This window comes from Siphateles boraxobius, unplaced genomic scaffold (assembly GCF_051911475.1).
Source record: "Siphateles boraxobius isolate OS27281-9 unplaced genomic scaffold, OSU_SipBor_1 204, whole genome shotgun sequence".
NCBI lineage: Eukaryota > Metazoa > Chordata > Actinopteri > Cypriniformes > Leuciscidae > Siphateles > Siphateles boraxobius.
In genome coordinates this window covers 4,710,233-4,727,069 of record NW_027508816.1, presented here as the reverse complement: position 1 = coordinate 4,727,069, position 16,837 = coordinate 4,710,233, and the positions used below count along the sequence as shown (strand labels likewise).

Below are 16,837 nucleotides of genomic sequence, written 5' to 3'. Positions count from 1 at the left end.
GCACTCGGTATGGTGGCTCAGTCTGAGTGTGACGGCTAGTTGGCAGCCAAGCGCTCGTGGTTGGATGATTGGTTTCTGGGATCTCCGGTGCCTTTTTTCCCGGACGTGCATGAGGAGCTCACATGGTTGTAGAAGGCACATTTACTGCCCAGTCATGCCTCACGAGCTCCTCCACCCTCACTACCCTCGACGGTGGAACGACCAGCGGGTACACAGAGATTTCCCAGGTGGAGCGCAGAGCGCCACCACCCGGTGGAGTCATCCTAAGCTCCTCTCCAAGGCCTGTAAGGTCACTCCGACTCTTTTCCAGCTGGAGTCGATTGACTATTCCCAGAACATGTCTTAAGACAAGAGGTGACTGTGCTTTCTGTGTTGTGGCTCTGGAACTCTCTCCCTTTAACATTGAGAACTATGGTTTTTGTTGAATCTTTTAAAACACATCTTTTTGGACAAGCTATTAATTAACAATATGGTTTGGCATTGGTCTATGGTATTCGATGGTATTTGTACAGTTGTTGTGACCCTTACTTGTCTGTGAAAGGTGCTATATAAATAAAATGTTATATTAACTTTACTGTGGTATTCACTGACCGAAAGTTTCCACTATCCCTTTTAGGGACTAAGAAAATGGCATTTTTGTCAAAGACTAAATCCAGATCGAATTCAGAACGATGATCAAAACACAGATGGAGTAAATCGAGTCCATCAACACAACATTTCCTTCAGTAGGCAGTTTTGATTTATATGCTGTTTAAAGCTCCAGTAGGTAACCTTTGTAAACAAATATTTGTTAAAACTTTCATCATGTCCTGACAGTACAATATGAGACAGATAATTTGTGAATAAATCAAGCTCCTCGGCTCCTCCCTGTGGTCCTATTGCCATTTGCAGAAATACACCATATTTATAGTGTTTTGAATATTATAAATAAATAAATCTACATATAAGTATCACCTGAGTTGTAGGGTATTGCAATAAACAGTGGGAGGTGTGTTAACTGTTCAGGAGGGAAATGGTCTGTGGGAAGAAACTGTTCCTGTGCCGAGATGTTCTTGTGGCCAGTGATCTGAGTCGCCGTCTTGACGGTAACAGTTCAAACAGGTGGTGTCCAGGGTGAGTGGAGTCTGTGATGATTTTACCTGCTCTCTTCCTCACTCTGGAAGAGTAAGGTCCTGGAGGGATGGCAGGGGGGCACCAATGATCCTCTCCGCAGAGGATAATTGTGCTTATAAAACTTAAAGTTTTTTTTTTTTTTTTTTTAATTGACCGATCGTTTCGCTAAATAAGACCCTTATTCATCGTCTGGTATCGTTTAAAGCCATTTGAAGCTGCACTGAAACTGTCATTTGGTCCTTGAAACGTTTGTGTCCTATTGAAGTCCATTTTATGGAGAAAAAGCCTGGAATGTTTTCATCAAAAACCTTAATTTCTTTTAAGAAGAAAAAAGAAAGACATGGACATCTTGGATAATATGGGGGTGAGTCAATTATCAGCAAAAGTTTTTTTTAAAAGTGAACTAATCCTTTAACGTTATATTACTAGCTATTTGTAACTTATAGAAAGAGTGCAACGTTATAAAGTTACATGTATTGCAAAATACATAATGATTTGAGGACCAAGTTTGTAGTCAAAGTATGGGCAGGCCATAGTCAATGTAAAGCATATTGTTGATGTTTCGTCCCTATTAGTGAATGTTCCATAACTGTTTATAATCCGCCGTCATCGGTGGTCATGCTTACTAGCCTGCGCGTTCACGGCAGGCTCCGCTGTGGGGGAGGAGCTGTGGAGGGAGGAGCTGTGGGTGATGAGCTGTGGGGGAGGAGCTGTGGGGGAGGAGCTGTGGAGGGAGGAGCTGTGGGTGATGAGCTGTGGGGGAGGAGCTGTGGGGGAGGAGGTGTGGGGGAGGAGCTGTGGGGGAGGAGCTGTGGAGGGAGGAGCTGTGGGGGAGGAGCTGTGGGGGAGGAGGTGTGGGGGAGGAGCTGTGGGGGAGGAGCTGTGGGAGAGGAGGTGTGGGGGAGGAGCTGTGGGAGAGGAGGTGTGGGGGAGGAGCTGTGGGGGAGGAGGTGTGGGGGAGGAGCTGTGGGGGAGGAAGTGTGGGGGAGGAGCTGTGGAGGGAGGAGCTGTGGGGGAGGAGGTGTGGGGGAGGAGCTGTGGAGGGAGGAGCTGTGGGGGAGGAGGTGTGGGGGAGGAGGTGTGGGGGAGGAGCTGTGGGGGAGGAGGTGTGGGGGAGGAGCTGTGGGGGAGGAAGTGTGGGGGAGGAGCTGTGGAGGGAGGAGCTGTGGGGGAGGAGGTGTGGGGGATGAGCTGTGGAGGGAGGAGCTGTGGGGGAGGAGGTGTGGGGGAGGAGCTGTGGGGGAGGAGCTGTGGGGGAGGAGCTGTGGAGGGAGGAGGTGTGGGGGAGGAGCTGTGGAGGGAGGAGCTGTGGGTGATGAGCTGTGGGGGAGGAGCTGTGGGGGAGGAGGTGTGGGGGAGGAGCTGTGGGGGAGGAAGTGTGGGGGAGGAGCTGTGGAGGGAGGAGCTGTGGGGGAGGAGGTGTGGGGGAGGAGCTGTGGAGGGAGGAGCTGTGGGGGAGGAGGTGTGGGGGAGGAGGTGTGGGGGAGGAGCTGTGGGGGAGGAGCTGTGGAGGGAGGAGGTGTGGGGGAGGAGCTGTGGAGGGAGGAGCTGTGGGTGATGAGCTGTGGGTGATGAGCTGTGGGGGAGGAGCTGTGGGGGAGGAGCTGTGGGGGAGGAGCTGTGGAGGGAGGAGGTGTGGGGGAGGAGCTGTGGAGGGAGGAGCTGTGGGGGAGGAGCTGTGGAGGGAGGAGCTGTGGAGGGAGGAGCTGTGGAGGAGGAGCTGTGGAGGGAGGAGCTGTGGGGGAGGAGCTGTGGAGGAGGAGGTGTGGGGGAGGAGCTGTGGGGGAGGAGCTGTGGGAGAGGAGGTGTGGGGGAGGAGCTGTGGGAGAGGAGGTGTGGGGGAGGAGCTGTGGGGGAGGAGGTGTGGGGGAGGAGCTGTGGGGGAGGAAGTGTGGGGGAGGAGCTGTGGAGGGAGGAGCTGTGGGGGAGGAGGTGTGGGGGAGGAGCTGTGGAGGGAGGAGCTGTGGGGGAGGAGGTGTGGGGGAGGAGGTGTGGGGGAGGAGCTGTGGGGGAGGAGGTGTGGGGGAGGAGCTGTGGGGGAGGAAGTGTGGGGGAGGAGCTGTGGAGGGAGGAGCTGTGGGGGAGGAGGTGTGGGGGATGAGCTGTGGAGGGAGGAGCTGTGGGGGAGGAGGTGTGGGGGAGGAGCTGTGGGGGAGGAGCTGTGGGGGAGGAGCTGTGGAGGGAGGAGGTGTGGGGGAGGAGCTGTGGGGGAGGAGCTGTGGAGGGAGGAGCTGTGGGTGATGAGCTGTGGGGGAGGAGCTGTGGGGGAGGAGGTGTGGGGGAGGAGCTGTGGGGGAGGAAGTGTGGGGGAGGAGCTGTGGAGGGAGGAGCTGTGGGGGAGGAGGTGTGGGGGAGGAGCTGTGGAGGGAGGAGCTGTGGGGGAGGAGGTGTGGGGGAGGAGGTGTGGGGGAGGAGGTGTGGGGGAGGAGCTGTGGGGGAGGAGCTGTGGAGGGAGGAGGTGTGGGGGAGGAGCTGTGGAGGGAGGAGCTGTGGGTGATGAGCTGTGGGTGATGAGCTGTGGGGGAGGAGCTGTGGGGGAGGAGCTGTGGGGGAGGAGCTGTGGAGGGAGGAGGTGTGGGGGAGGAGCTGTGGAGGGAGGAGCTGTGGGGGAGGAGCTGTGGAGGGAGGAGCTGTGGAGGGAGGAGCTGTGGAGGAGGAGCTGTGGAGGGAGGAGCTGTGGGGGAGGAGCTGTGGAGGAGGATCTGTGGGGGAGGAGCTGTGGAGGGAGGAGCTGTGGGGGAGGAGCTGTGGAGGAGGAGCTGTGGATGGAGGAGCTGTGGAGGGAGGAGCTGTGGAGGAGGAGCTGTGGAGGGAGGAGCTGTGGGGGAGGAGCTGTGGAGGAGGAGCTGTGGGGGAGGAGCTGTGGGGGAGGAGCTGTGGGGGAGGAGCTGTGGAGGAGGAGCTGTGGGGGAGGAGCTTTGGAGGAGGAGCTGTGGGGGAGGAGCTGTGAAGGGAGGGCTGTAGCGCAGCAGAGAGCAAGGGGGTTGGACCTGTAAGTTGTGCTTGTTCAAATTTTCAGGCTAAGTCAACATTTTCTCAAAACTCCCTACTGCAGCTTTAATTTTGATGATCGCGTTATTTCACATATGCATCTGCTTGCATATGCTATTGTTCAGTTCTGCTGCTTCTTCTCTTGTGTTTTGATCAGGAGCTTCTCTACTCTCTCAGAAGATGTATAATACCCTACCGTATAACAGTGAAAATACAGAAAGCCGGAAATTTGTCAATGGCGGGAAAAGAGTTCAGTCAAAGCAAATTATTGTTAAGCTCAGCAATAAGATATTGCTTTGCAAAGTCTGTCCAGAAGGTATGATAAATAAACAAATACAATCTCATACAAACCAGCCCACTTCAAACCCAATTTTACCTCATTAGACCCCGAAGAAACTATGGTTCCCAATAAACCTTTTCATTAATGTGTGAAACAATGTGTGTGTTTTTTTTTGTTTTGTTTGTAAATAAAATGAAGTACCAGAAGATATATAACTATCGTAGCTTCGCGTGACGTGATTAACCGGTCACTTTCTCATCACCACCCCTTCACTCACACACACACACACACACGCACGCACACACGCACACGCGCACACGCGCACACGCACACACGCGCACACGCACACACACACACACACACACACACACACACACACACACACACACACACACACACACACACACACACACACCTCACACCCCCTGAATTGAGTTGTTCTGAATCTAATGGTCACATTTCTGTCTATACTTTCTTTGTCATTTTGTATTTACTGTAAAACCTAAACTGGCCCTAGAATATTCAACTGTTTTGCATTAGATCTGGAGTGTATATGACTTAGAGACCTTCTGCTTCAAGAAATATTTCCAATTATTATCATTCATTAACAAACACCCATTAGCACTGATAAAATTACCATTACGTCCCGCCTTGAGGAGCCGTTTGGTTTATTTGATTTCCTTTCTAAACATCACTTGTTTTTGTCTACAGATTGTTACCTTAGCAACCAGGAAAACCCCAATCTCCATCATTATTCGCTCATTAAGCTTGATTGAGACTATAGCTGCATGACTAATTAAGTGTATGAAGAAACATCATAAGCACAATTCTCTGAATATTGGAGAAGGCTTGCTAGGATGTGTGCTTTCGTGAAATTTCGAATTGAGTCAATTTAGGATACTCATTACAGTTTGAATCAAACTCCCACCATTTAGCATTTTCATGCATTTATGAATGGTCTTATGAACAAAATGCTGATTCTTAAAATGTAATATATCATGCATTCAATTGCAATAGTAACTAAATTAAAAAGTTTGTAAAGACAAACTTTGATGTCGGCTTGAGAAAGCTGAATCAGAAAGTTTAAAGCAGTTTTAAAGCTTTAAGCTTGAAGGTTTTAAAGGCAATACAGTCTATCAGGCAGACAGGGTGTTTGCTAGGGTGTTTTAACATGTTGTTTATGTGTTTTAGATTGTTGCTTGCATGTTATTAGAAGGAATTAGCACATTATTAGCATGTTTTAGCATGGATGGATGGATGGGGAGAAAAGTCTGAAGGTCTGATCCGAGTTTGTTGGTTAAAGCTGTAGGAGGAGTTAGAATGCATGTGAACCATGCTTAGAGCCTTGAAAAGTAAAAGTAAAAAAAGTAAAAGTTTTTTTGTATAGCACCTTCACAGACAATGAAGGGTCACAAAGTGCTTTACAGTAAAAAAAATAATAATCAAAACAAATAAAATAAAATAACAATTGTCCAAATACAATCAAATACCATAGAAATTTAATAAACGCCAAGACATGTTGTTAATTAAAAGCTTGTCCAAAAATATGTTTTCAGGTGTTTTTTGAAAAGATTCCACATAAAACATACTGTAGTTCTCAATGCTAAAGCGAGAGATCCAGAGCCTTGGAGCCACAACACAGAAAGCACAGTCACCTCTTGTCTTAAGACATGTTCAGGGAATAGTTAAAAGGTCTTGGCCTGAAGACCAACAGGGGTATGTGCATGTTGTAGATCCTGGATGTTAGAGGGTGCTTGACCATGCAAGGCTCTGTAAATAATGACCACAATTTTAAAATGCACTCTTAAACCAATAGGAAGCCAATGAAGGGCCTTGAGCACAGGAGTAATGTGCGACCTCCTGCTGGTCCTAGTCAAACGCCTAGCAGCTGCATTCTGTACAACCTGTAGTGGATCCAAAGAAGATTTGTTAAGACAAGTGTATGGAACATTGCAATAATCCAACTGTGAATAAATAAAAGTATGAACAAGCATCTCATCCCTTTTTTGAAACCATAGATCTAATCTTAGAAATGTTCCTGAGATGGAAAAAAACAGAACGAACCAGCGACTTTACATGACTGTTAAAACACAGATCGGTCAAAAATGGCCTCAGTCAGAGGATGATAAACCCCCAATGGCCTGCCTAATCTTAGGAGTAATGTTGTCTGGGGCAATAATCATCACCTCTGTTTTATCTGTATAAAGTTGCAGAAAGTTGTCTGCCATCCATGTGTTAATGAAGACTAAACAATTCTACAGAAGGGACAGTTTGTCTAGTCTATCAGGACTAAAATATATATATTAGTGGATGTCGTCAGCATAACAATGATAAGATATTATATTATTTTGAAAATACTAATAATCTTGCCAAGAGGAAACATATACATACTGAACAACAGAGGGCCGAGCACAGAGCCTTGTGGCACACCACAGGATAGAGGAACAGAGTCTGACATGTAAGATCCCATGGACAAAGAAAAACTCCTGTCGGAAAGATAGGAGGAAAGCTAATCCAGAGCTGATCCAGAAATGCCCACTAAAGAGTTCAGTCTACCAATCAGAGTGCAGTGATCAACCGTATCAAACGCTGCACTGAGATCTAGCAAGACCAGCACAGGATGTTCACGTGCATCAGCAGCCATCAAAATATAATTTCAGACACTAAAGAGGGCAGTTTCAACTCAATGTTTTTAAGAAAACCAGACTGAAATTGATCACAGATATTATGAGCCTCCAAAACATTATTTAACTGCATTTCCACAACCTTTTCTAAGATTTTAGAGATAAAAGGTAGTTTAGAAATAGGCCTATAGTTGTTAAATGAAGCTGCATCAAGATTACTCTTTTCAAGAGAGACTGAACAATAGCATGTTTAAAACACCTAGGGACCTGTCCCAGCCTAAGAGATAGGTTTATAATTGAAACCAAACACGGGCTAATAGATTTCAGAATGGATTTCATAACCAGAGATGTAGGCAAAATATCCACAGGGCTTTGGGAAGGCTTCATCGAACACACTAACTTAATTCAGTCGTTCAGAGAAATGGGGCAAAAGGAGTTCAGTCTTGGAAGTCTTTGTTGGGTATATTGTAAAAAATAATTATCATGACAACTTTTTTCTTTTGTCACATCAACTTAGATAATTAGTGTGGTTCAGATAACACAATATTTAGATTTTCTGTTGATTAAACCAATCTCCTTCATTGTATTAACTCAACTCTTTAATTTCAATAAACTCCAAATTTTAAGGCAACCAGGTAACTTGGTATTTTAAGTTAAATCAACAATATTTCTTACAGTGATAAAGGGGTTTGCTGATGGTGCCCTGACAGCTTGTCCACAAAATGAGAAAATTATTGCAGTCATCATTAGAAAACACAGGGACAAGAGATGTAGCAGGAGAAACAATGTTGTTAATAGTCTCAAACTGAGTTTTAGGATTCCTTTTATAGGCAGAGATCAGTTTCGTAAAATTAGAGGCTCTAAAATCCTTGATCATCTAAGATCTGTCAAGAGTCGCTTTCCATAAATGCCCTCCGACAGACACGCATAAAGCTGCGGATGGCGTCTTTTATCCACGGGGATCTATTAGTATTAACAGCGGGCATTTTTTGAGTCATAAAAGGAGCAACTCTATCCAGCAGCAGGGTGCAATGTTCATTAAAGGACTGTACAAAAGAGTCAATGTCATTTGAAATAAGAACTGAGCTAGAGTCAAAAGCCTCTGAGAAGTTCTTAACAGAAAGCTGGATAATCATACGAGAGCTGGACACTCGCTAAACAGGCAGAGGATCCTCAAGCGAGATCTAATCATCACTAACAAATACATCTTCCATGCAAATATTGCTAGTGTTTAGGCCGTGAGAGAGAACTAGATCTAGCGTATGCACCCTATAGAGGACCAGAGACATGTTGAGTGATGTTTAAACATTCAGAAGCAGTTGCAGGCATCATCATCCACATTACTATTAAAATCGCAGACAATAATCACACTATTCAGCTTAATAATGGATGATAAGTCAGTAAAATCGCTCAGAAAAGAGGCTACTGGTAAACTAAAATACAATAAAATTAATTTGAACGACCACCTTTATTCATCTGTAGTTCAAATGAAGAGTAGCGCTCATCGACTGGCAAATAAAATGCTTTGTAAAAACCACAGCAAGTCTTAGCGTGCTGATAAAAGAACAATCCACAGGACAGAGCTCAATCAGATGACAGTGTGTGAAAACACTTGAAAATGACCGTGTGTGAAAACCCTCGTCTCAGAAGCAGTTCGATGTGTTGGTTTTCTCAAGCCAACATAGTCAATTTAATACTTTTGTTTGTACTTTTAAGGGCCTTCTCTCACTTTTCTTCGAGATATTGTCTGTTAATTCAGTTTCATTCATGTTAAAACAAATACCATGATTACCATAAATACCAATAAGCTGAGGACTATAGTTAAAAATACATTTTCACCACTGATTCTTCAATTCCTCTGCAGTTAGCAGTCCAGGTAATGATGTTTCCCCTTGACATTGAGGGTGAATCACTATTTCTCACAGGTTTAAGGGACAACACATTTCCAACACAAATTCTTGTTTTTGTAGTTTACACGGAGACGATAACGGTACCGTTTTCAAAAGATTGCGTTCTCAGGCTGACCAAAATGGCGTTGTCGTGTAAATTTTAAGACTGAGGGTTAAAACTCGTGGGCATTATGCAAGTGTGTATCATGGTGACGTAGTTATGTAAAGGAAATAACGGCAGGAAGGGGTTTCAGGCAGGTGTTTTCTGTGGGTGATTAACTTGCATATGAAAAAGCATAATAGGTCCCTTTTGTAAAACTCTCCAGCATTAGTTTCAGTGCTTACAAATGCCTTCCTTGTTTTTTGCTGTTGTGCTGGTCGTCTTGGGCTTTGTGTGACTCATTTATCTCATCTTCAGGAGGTCAAAGTGGAAGTTCAGCTGGTCAAGCAATCCCAACATATCTGGAGTATGAGAAGCCAAACTGCTTCCTGCTAAATAACAGCTTTTATACGCATAAGCTTGTTTCAGCCACGGAATAAAACATTATAAAATATAATTGACACTTTTTTTTTCTCAGAATTGCATCATTGTATCTCACAATTCTTACTTTATAACATGCAATTCTGAAAAAAAAAATGAAATTGCGACTTTCATTCTCCCTATTGTTTGTTATAAAGTAAGAATTGCAAGTTTATTTCTCGCAATTGCAACTATATCATGAAATTTTGAGATAAAAATTCAGATTTGCGAGATTTAAACTAAATGTTTTTAATAAAATATTAATTTTATTAAATTTTATTTTATTCATAAAATAAATGTTTTTTTTTTATGTTTATTATTATTCTGTGGAGGAAACAAGGTCCATAGACATGACTGCAGTTGTCATGATTTTAAACAGTTTTTTTTAAATCCCTTTAATTTAATTTCCCTCTTTACCATATTTGTCACAAAATCTCATCTCAACAATACTTATCACTTAAACATGAATCTCTAAACATTTGTGAGATGTAATCTAAACCATTTAATTATTATTTAAAGAGTCAGTTTAATAATGTCTACATCGTAGATGTACATCTTCATCATTCATCATAACCGATAGGTCAACTGGAATCATTCAGTCTTAATTCATAATATGTTGCTATTATGACATCACTTCAATTCGTAAAGAATTTAATTGATTCTTTGAACTCTATATAGTGTAATTCATATGTAGCTTTTTGTCCAGGATTTTTAATCCATAATTATTCAATTGTTAACTAAATAGTCCAAATGCATACATATAAATATATTTGATTTAGCATTTTGACACTTAATAATTCCCCTTAATAATATGCATCATTATTCGGTACAAGCAAATTAGTTTTCTCTAGAAACTCATCAGTCAGTTGTTCTTTGTTCTGAGAATGAACGGCAGTTGTCTTGAGAAGAAAGCAAATCTGAGCAGGACCGAGCGAGAAGTGTAAAGCGTGCAGCAGAACAAGAGTAGAGCCGATCACAGAAACACACGCGTCACTGGAGCTCCGATGATCTCATAGATATATACTCACTAGATGTGGCCTTGGCTATGGCAGTTCATTGGGATGAATGCGTCAATAGAGCCGCCATCATGGAACGGGGAGCCCCTCCTCTTTAATGCATCAGCGTCAATGTAGGAAAAGCTCTAATAGAAATAAAATCACCATAAATCGTCATGAATGTGATTTTCTAGTTTTTTTGGTTTGTTCCAAGGGTCAGACATGTATTTATCAGTCCAGAATTTTTTTTAACATTTTACATTCTTGTGAAATGTAATCTCTTGCTGTCTGGTTTTTAGATTTCGTTTGTGTGAACATCCATACGCAGCACAAAAGTCCGGCATCATCCATGAATTCAGCGTTACCTAGATCAGTGTTTCCCAAACTTGTACTGGAGGACACCAACACCACATGTTTTCTTTGTTCACCTTATTCAACCCATCAGCTCATTAACCCATGTGAGTTGAATCAGGTGTGTTTGATTAGGGAGACAAAGAAAACATGTAGTGTTGATGGTCCTCCAGGACAGGTTTGGGAAACACTGATCTAGATACTTCCTATGACAAGACCCCTGTTCCAAGATGGCGGCGGTTCTGACGCATGCTTAAACCCCAAGGCGACATCTAGTGTATACTATGTCTATGAGATGAACACAGATCACAGCTGGAGAAACACTCTGGAGCTCAGATGAACATTTAACGTCCAACAGTGAAGAGAAGAGAAGACTGCCAGCCTTTAGAGTCTCAAAGAAGACAAGAACAACAAGATCTGATGATAAACCATGACAAAAGAGTCTCATGGATGAATCGAAGCTGTTGGGAACTCTGGGATCGATCATGAGGACAGTGAGAAACGTCTACAGAGATTCAGAAAGCATGTTATGAATATGATTAAAAAAAGAGAAAAGTTCTGCACAACTGTCATTGATGTGAGAGGATATTTGAAGAATACAGCATGTATTTTGAAAAACTCATTTGTAACATTATCAAATGTCTTTACTGTAAATTTAACGCAACCTTGGTGAACAGAAAACATAAAAGCATTTGCATGTTAGTATATGATGAACATTGCAGCACATCACACATAATTGGACACAATAATATGGATTTTCAATGGGTAAAACTATACATCAACTTCCAAATCTGGCCTCATATGTAGCGTTTCAGCAACAGAATCAAGCGCTTGTCTCAGATAATATCATTCTGGAAGAGAAATGTAGATATTGACAACACAATATTCAGTTGAAATAATGCAGAAAAGCAGCACATGCAAGCACAGATGGACAAACAGAGGAGATAATAAAACAGTGATGGGAAACATCAGCATTCAGCATCAGAAAGACACGAGGGCGAAGAACAACCACAGAATTAACATTTCTTTCTTATTAATAAGGAAATAACTAGAGCAGTGGCAAAATATCTGCAGGGTTTCCGATTAATGTCAAATCTGCGCATAAATAATGAATCATACCCGTTGCTTTCATAAAGTCATTTTATTATTTCAGTGGTTAAAATCATAAACGTCCTGGCCCAGAAACAGCGCCTGCGTAAGATTGTTTTCTGTGCAGCTTCATCATTTACAAGAACTTATAATCGAGGATAAAAAAAATCAACATTAAAAACCAAATCTGTCTTTCTTGGAATACAAATGAAAACATACAATGTAAAATGAAGTCCGTAGTGTACCATACACAATTTTTTTTCTTAAAACCCCCCAAAAATGATAGAGTTTTTTTGTAAAAGTGCGTTCTGGCACTTGGAGGGAAAAACTGCTCACCTCCACCAAAGATTCGATTATAACGAGCCTAACCGTACATTAAGAGCTCTATTGTACCTGCTTTTACAAAGCTGGAGATAAAGCACAGTGCAGGTCTGTCGAGTGTGTCAGCTCACCGGCCTGAAGCGCATTAGCCCTCATTTAGTAAAAACATGTTGTTTACACACACACTGGGTTATGAAGAAACACGTGTAATGAAACAGAGCTGCCCCTCGTGTTCACGTTCACACAGGAACGAACCGCGCGCAACATTACAAATCACACTCTTTGTTCGGATGCTTTTCAATTGTGAAATTCTGAAATTAAGTCCAAGCAATGGGAAAGTTCGGTGATTAAGTGTGTGTGTGTGTGCGTGAGTGTTTAAAATTCACACCACCTGAGCTGCCACACGTATAAAAGTATCAATATTCACAAGCAACTATACAAGAATTTAAAAAAATCAGTAGGTCCAAAAATGCCTGGGCTCCGTGTGTCACCGAAAGAAAGAAATGCACCCAGAAAATAAAAAAATAGAGCATATATATATATATATAAATGTCATATTTCTATATTAAAGACTCCGCTAAGACTTGTAGTGCAACTACCTATTGTCAGAAAAGCGGATGAAAAGCACTGGATTTGAAGAGTGAGAGTGTGCACTCCTTGGCAGGGTATTGTGCTGACGGTCTTTATAAAAGAAGGCACTGGATCCGGATGGACACGGATGCACATGGGAAAGGGCTCTGGTGTTCCCGGGAGAAAACAGTGAGGAATGGCTCAGCGGGAGACACACACTGGGGAAGAGACATCTCGGAGATAAAGCAGTCACACAGACGTGCTGGTCACTCGCTCCACAGCATTATTGACCTCGTTTTTGTTGGAGTCCAGGCCTCTGGCGGCGATCATGTCCTTCCGGATGTTCTCCGCCACTTTCTTCATGTTCTTGAGCTCGCCGGGGTGAGGAGTGGCCCGTCTCAGCAGCGTCCGCTGAGGAACAGAGGAAATAAAGAGGATGACGTCACTGGCCATCGTGTGAATCGCTGAGTATTCGCTGTGTTTGTCACGGGATAAAGGAGGCTGAGGTTGGGTCGAGTTACTCGAGGCTCGCGCTGATCCTGAAACCCTTCAGTCGTGACTCACCGTACAGCTCGAGCCTCGAGTAACTCACTGCTGTTATAACACCACTACCACACTATACACAGCGGTAAATCACGTGTGTGAAAACTCTCCTGCGTGTGTGTGTGAGAGTTTGTGAGAGATACTCTGGTGTTCAGGGGGATATGTGGTGTATGGTCTGTGTGTGTGTGTGCGTGTGTGTGAGATACTCTGGTGTTCAGAGGGATATGTGGTGTGTGTGTGTGTGTGTGTGTGTGTGTGTGTGTGTGTGTGATACTCTGGTGTTCAGGGGGACGTGTGTGTGTGTGTGTGTGAGATACTCTGGTGTTCAGAGGGATATGTGGTGTGTGTGTGTGTGTGTGTGTGTGTGTGTGTGTGTGTGTGTGTGTGTGTGTGTGTGTGTGTGTGTGTGTGTGTGTGTGTGTGTGTGTGTGTGTGTGTGTGATACTCTGGTGTTCAGGGGGACGTGTGTGTGTGTGTCGCCCTCTGGTGTTCAGATGGATCAGCCACTGCACTGAGAAACGGCACATAAAATAACCACAGCGTTGGCTGAATCCCGTGCGTTCTCTGTGCGAGTAATGCTGCAGCTCGACTGTATTATCTGTGAATAAGCTTCAGATCTTCCTCACCTCGTCATCCTCCTCGTCGTCGTCGTCCTCCATGAAGCGGATCGTGCTCATCCGGTTCAAGGCTTTGTCGTCCCAGGTGTCGTCCAGTATCCCACTCTCCACGAGACTCTCCACAGCACCACAGCGCGCCAGGTTATCTGAGCCTGCACACACACACATCTTTAGGATCACACACACATTCTCTTCTCTAGCAGCGGTTCAGAAAACAACTACTTGCATTTATTTCTTCAGAAAGACACATCGAGGAGTTTATACTGCAGTGAAAGCCCTCTGTGAGATCACGTTTCAAATCCAGTCTTACTCACAGGCTTAGTGGGAAACAAACCCCCCAGTGACCTCACACACACACACGCACGCGCGCGCGCACGCACGCACGCACGCACGAACACACACACACACATCCCTCTGAACACCAGAGTATCTCTCACACACACACACACACACACACACACACACACACACACACACACACACACACACACACACACACACACACACACACACACACACACACGCTCTTCACAGGAAGAGATGTCACATTTAATGGCCAAACAAAGAGACAGAGTCACTTGATGAACCAGGCACCGTCTTTTTCCAAAGCTGAGCAAACCTGAAATGATCTAGACTGAATGAGTAAAGTAAAAACCCTTTATTTTACTGCTGTCCTTGTTATTATAAATGATAACCTTACTATAAAGTATTCATTATTACATGCAACTAATGCTAAACCAAACCCTAACCCTATAGTAAGTACATGCAGTTATGTTATATTACTCAGTACTTACATATATAATTACACTGTAACATGACACCTTGAAATAAAGTGTAACCAAAAAGTTTTATTTGATCAAATGTATTCAAGCTTTTTTGATTAAAATAAATATATTTTATGATAATTTGTTTTTACTTCCCCTTCAAGTTTGGTTAAACCAAAATATGAGGAAAGTATTAGTGTTATATATCTCTGCGACATGTGAATACAGGCTAATTACATTATAATGAGAATGTTATAATTGTGTGCTTGGGACTTTTGTTTTTGTAATCACGCTCTCAAATTATTTAAAACTTTGGATTTAGATTTATTGGCCAATATATCGGTTATCAGCTGTCAAATATGAAGAATTATCAGTAATTGGTATCGGCCAAAATTTTCATATCCGTGCATTCCTAGAATTATCTTTTTTTTGTGAAGGAAGAACAAAACACTAAGGTACTTAGTGGTTACACTTGGTTAAGGTATTTATCTGACAATTATTTGGCAAAAAAAGGTAAACTACAGCTACAGGTTTTATTTTACTATGCGAAAAAGAAAATGTATAGAAAAACAAAAGGCTTATAGAAAAAAGCATACATTGACAATCAATTATTAATATTTCATTGATTATCTCTTGTTTTTGCATACGTTCATAGTTTCGTTGTGTGACAATCTGGCCAAAAATCATGTCCGCATATTATCTTCACACATAAAACAATCAACTCCAGTTACAACTGCGCAATATACTTGGACATTTATAAATGAAAATATGTCAATTTTCTTAGGTTGGAAATCTGTCAATGCCAATGCCTTTACTGTCACTTATGATGATTTTAATGCATCCTTTCTGCATAAAAGTATTCATTTATTTTTATTCTGTTTTTTTTTAATCAACAACACACATTAGTGTTTGTTTTTAAATAAATACATTATATATATATATTATCCTTCAAAACACATTATAGGAGCTTAATAGTACAAATGAAACGAAACTTGTCTGGCACGTACTGTACAAAACTGAAAACTACTGTATTCTTGACATGAAGGCCTGGTTTCCTCATGATGAAAGAGAGGTTAAAGACTTTAGGAAAGGCGAGCTTCAGTGGCAGAGGGATAAGATATGAGATATACATATAAGATATGGATGTGGGAGAGTCTGAGGTCGAGCTCAGAGATAAGCCTCTATAATCGTCCAATCCGCTGCAGTGTGGAGAAGGCCAGGCAGAGATATCAAGACCTGCTCAACACACACACACACACACACACACACACACACACACACACACACACACACACACACACACACACACACACACACACACACACACACACACACACACACACACACACACACACACACACACACACACACACACACACACACACACACACACACACACACACACACGCAGGCGGGTCGAGCCCCAGATAAACCCCACAGGACCGGCGCTAGATGAAAGCAAAACATTACACCCAAAAACCTGGTATTATTCCTGCGGATAAACTCTGCAATGCCTCGACAGTGTTGTGGTGTTGTCTGGAAACATTCAACATTTAACATTTAACATTTCCCTCCCTGAAGTCCACATCTTTTAGTAAAAAATTATTTTTGTGAATAAAAAAAATAGTTTTTTACTTTTTTTATTATGTAGTTTCTGCTGTTTTTTTACGGTTACAATATATTAAATTGTACCTACTAATGTGATATTGATTTTATACAACAGTTCAATAAAAAAAAGCGTTAATATTTAGTGACTTAGATTTTAGACACAGAATTGCCTGTTTTTGCTCTATTTCTCCAATGAAAACGGTTCCAAACAAACAAACAAACCACAGGACATTTTTGCATCTCTTAGCGACACAGAGTGGTGTTGCATTACTGAACGAACGAATCGGTTGAATGAATGATTCAATGACTCACTCATTAAGACGGTCAAATGCTTCATTCCTCAATGAATCAGCCGTTTGAATGAATCAGTTGAATCTCAATGACTCTCTCATGAACAGTGACTTGCTGTCACCTACTGGCGGTTTTAATTTCACATTTAAAGTATCTTTTTTAATAATTTCAATATATCTATATTCAACATTTGATGTTTAAAACATAAAAACATTATTTCTGCACTTGTAACTGCAGGTTAAACGCATTCATGTCCCTCTGAGCTGCAATA

General features: G+C 42.8%; 1 protein-coding gene across 1 annotated transcript in view; it reads right to left on the bottom strand.

Moving 5' to 3' along the window:
* Positions 1–11,889: 11,889 nt before the first annotated feature.
* LOC143745523 (leucine-rich repeat-containing protein 1-like) overlaps positions 11,890–16,837 on the bottom strand; it is a 62,211-nt gene continuing 57,263 nt past the window's right edge. The window contains exons 13-14 of the mRNA XM_077237650.1: positions 13,913–14,055; positions 11,890–13,154 (exon numbers count right to left, since the gene is read on the bottom strand). Of these exons, the coding sequence (XP_077093765.1) occupies positions 12,993–13,154; positions 13,913–14,055 (305 nt within the window). The 3' untranslated portion in view covers positions 11,890–12,992. The remainder of the gene's footprint in view (positions 13,155–13,912; positions 14,056–16,837) is intronic.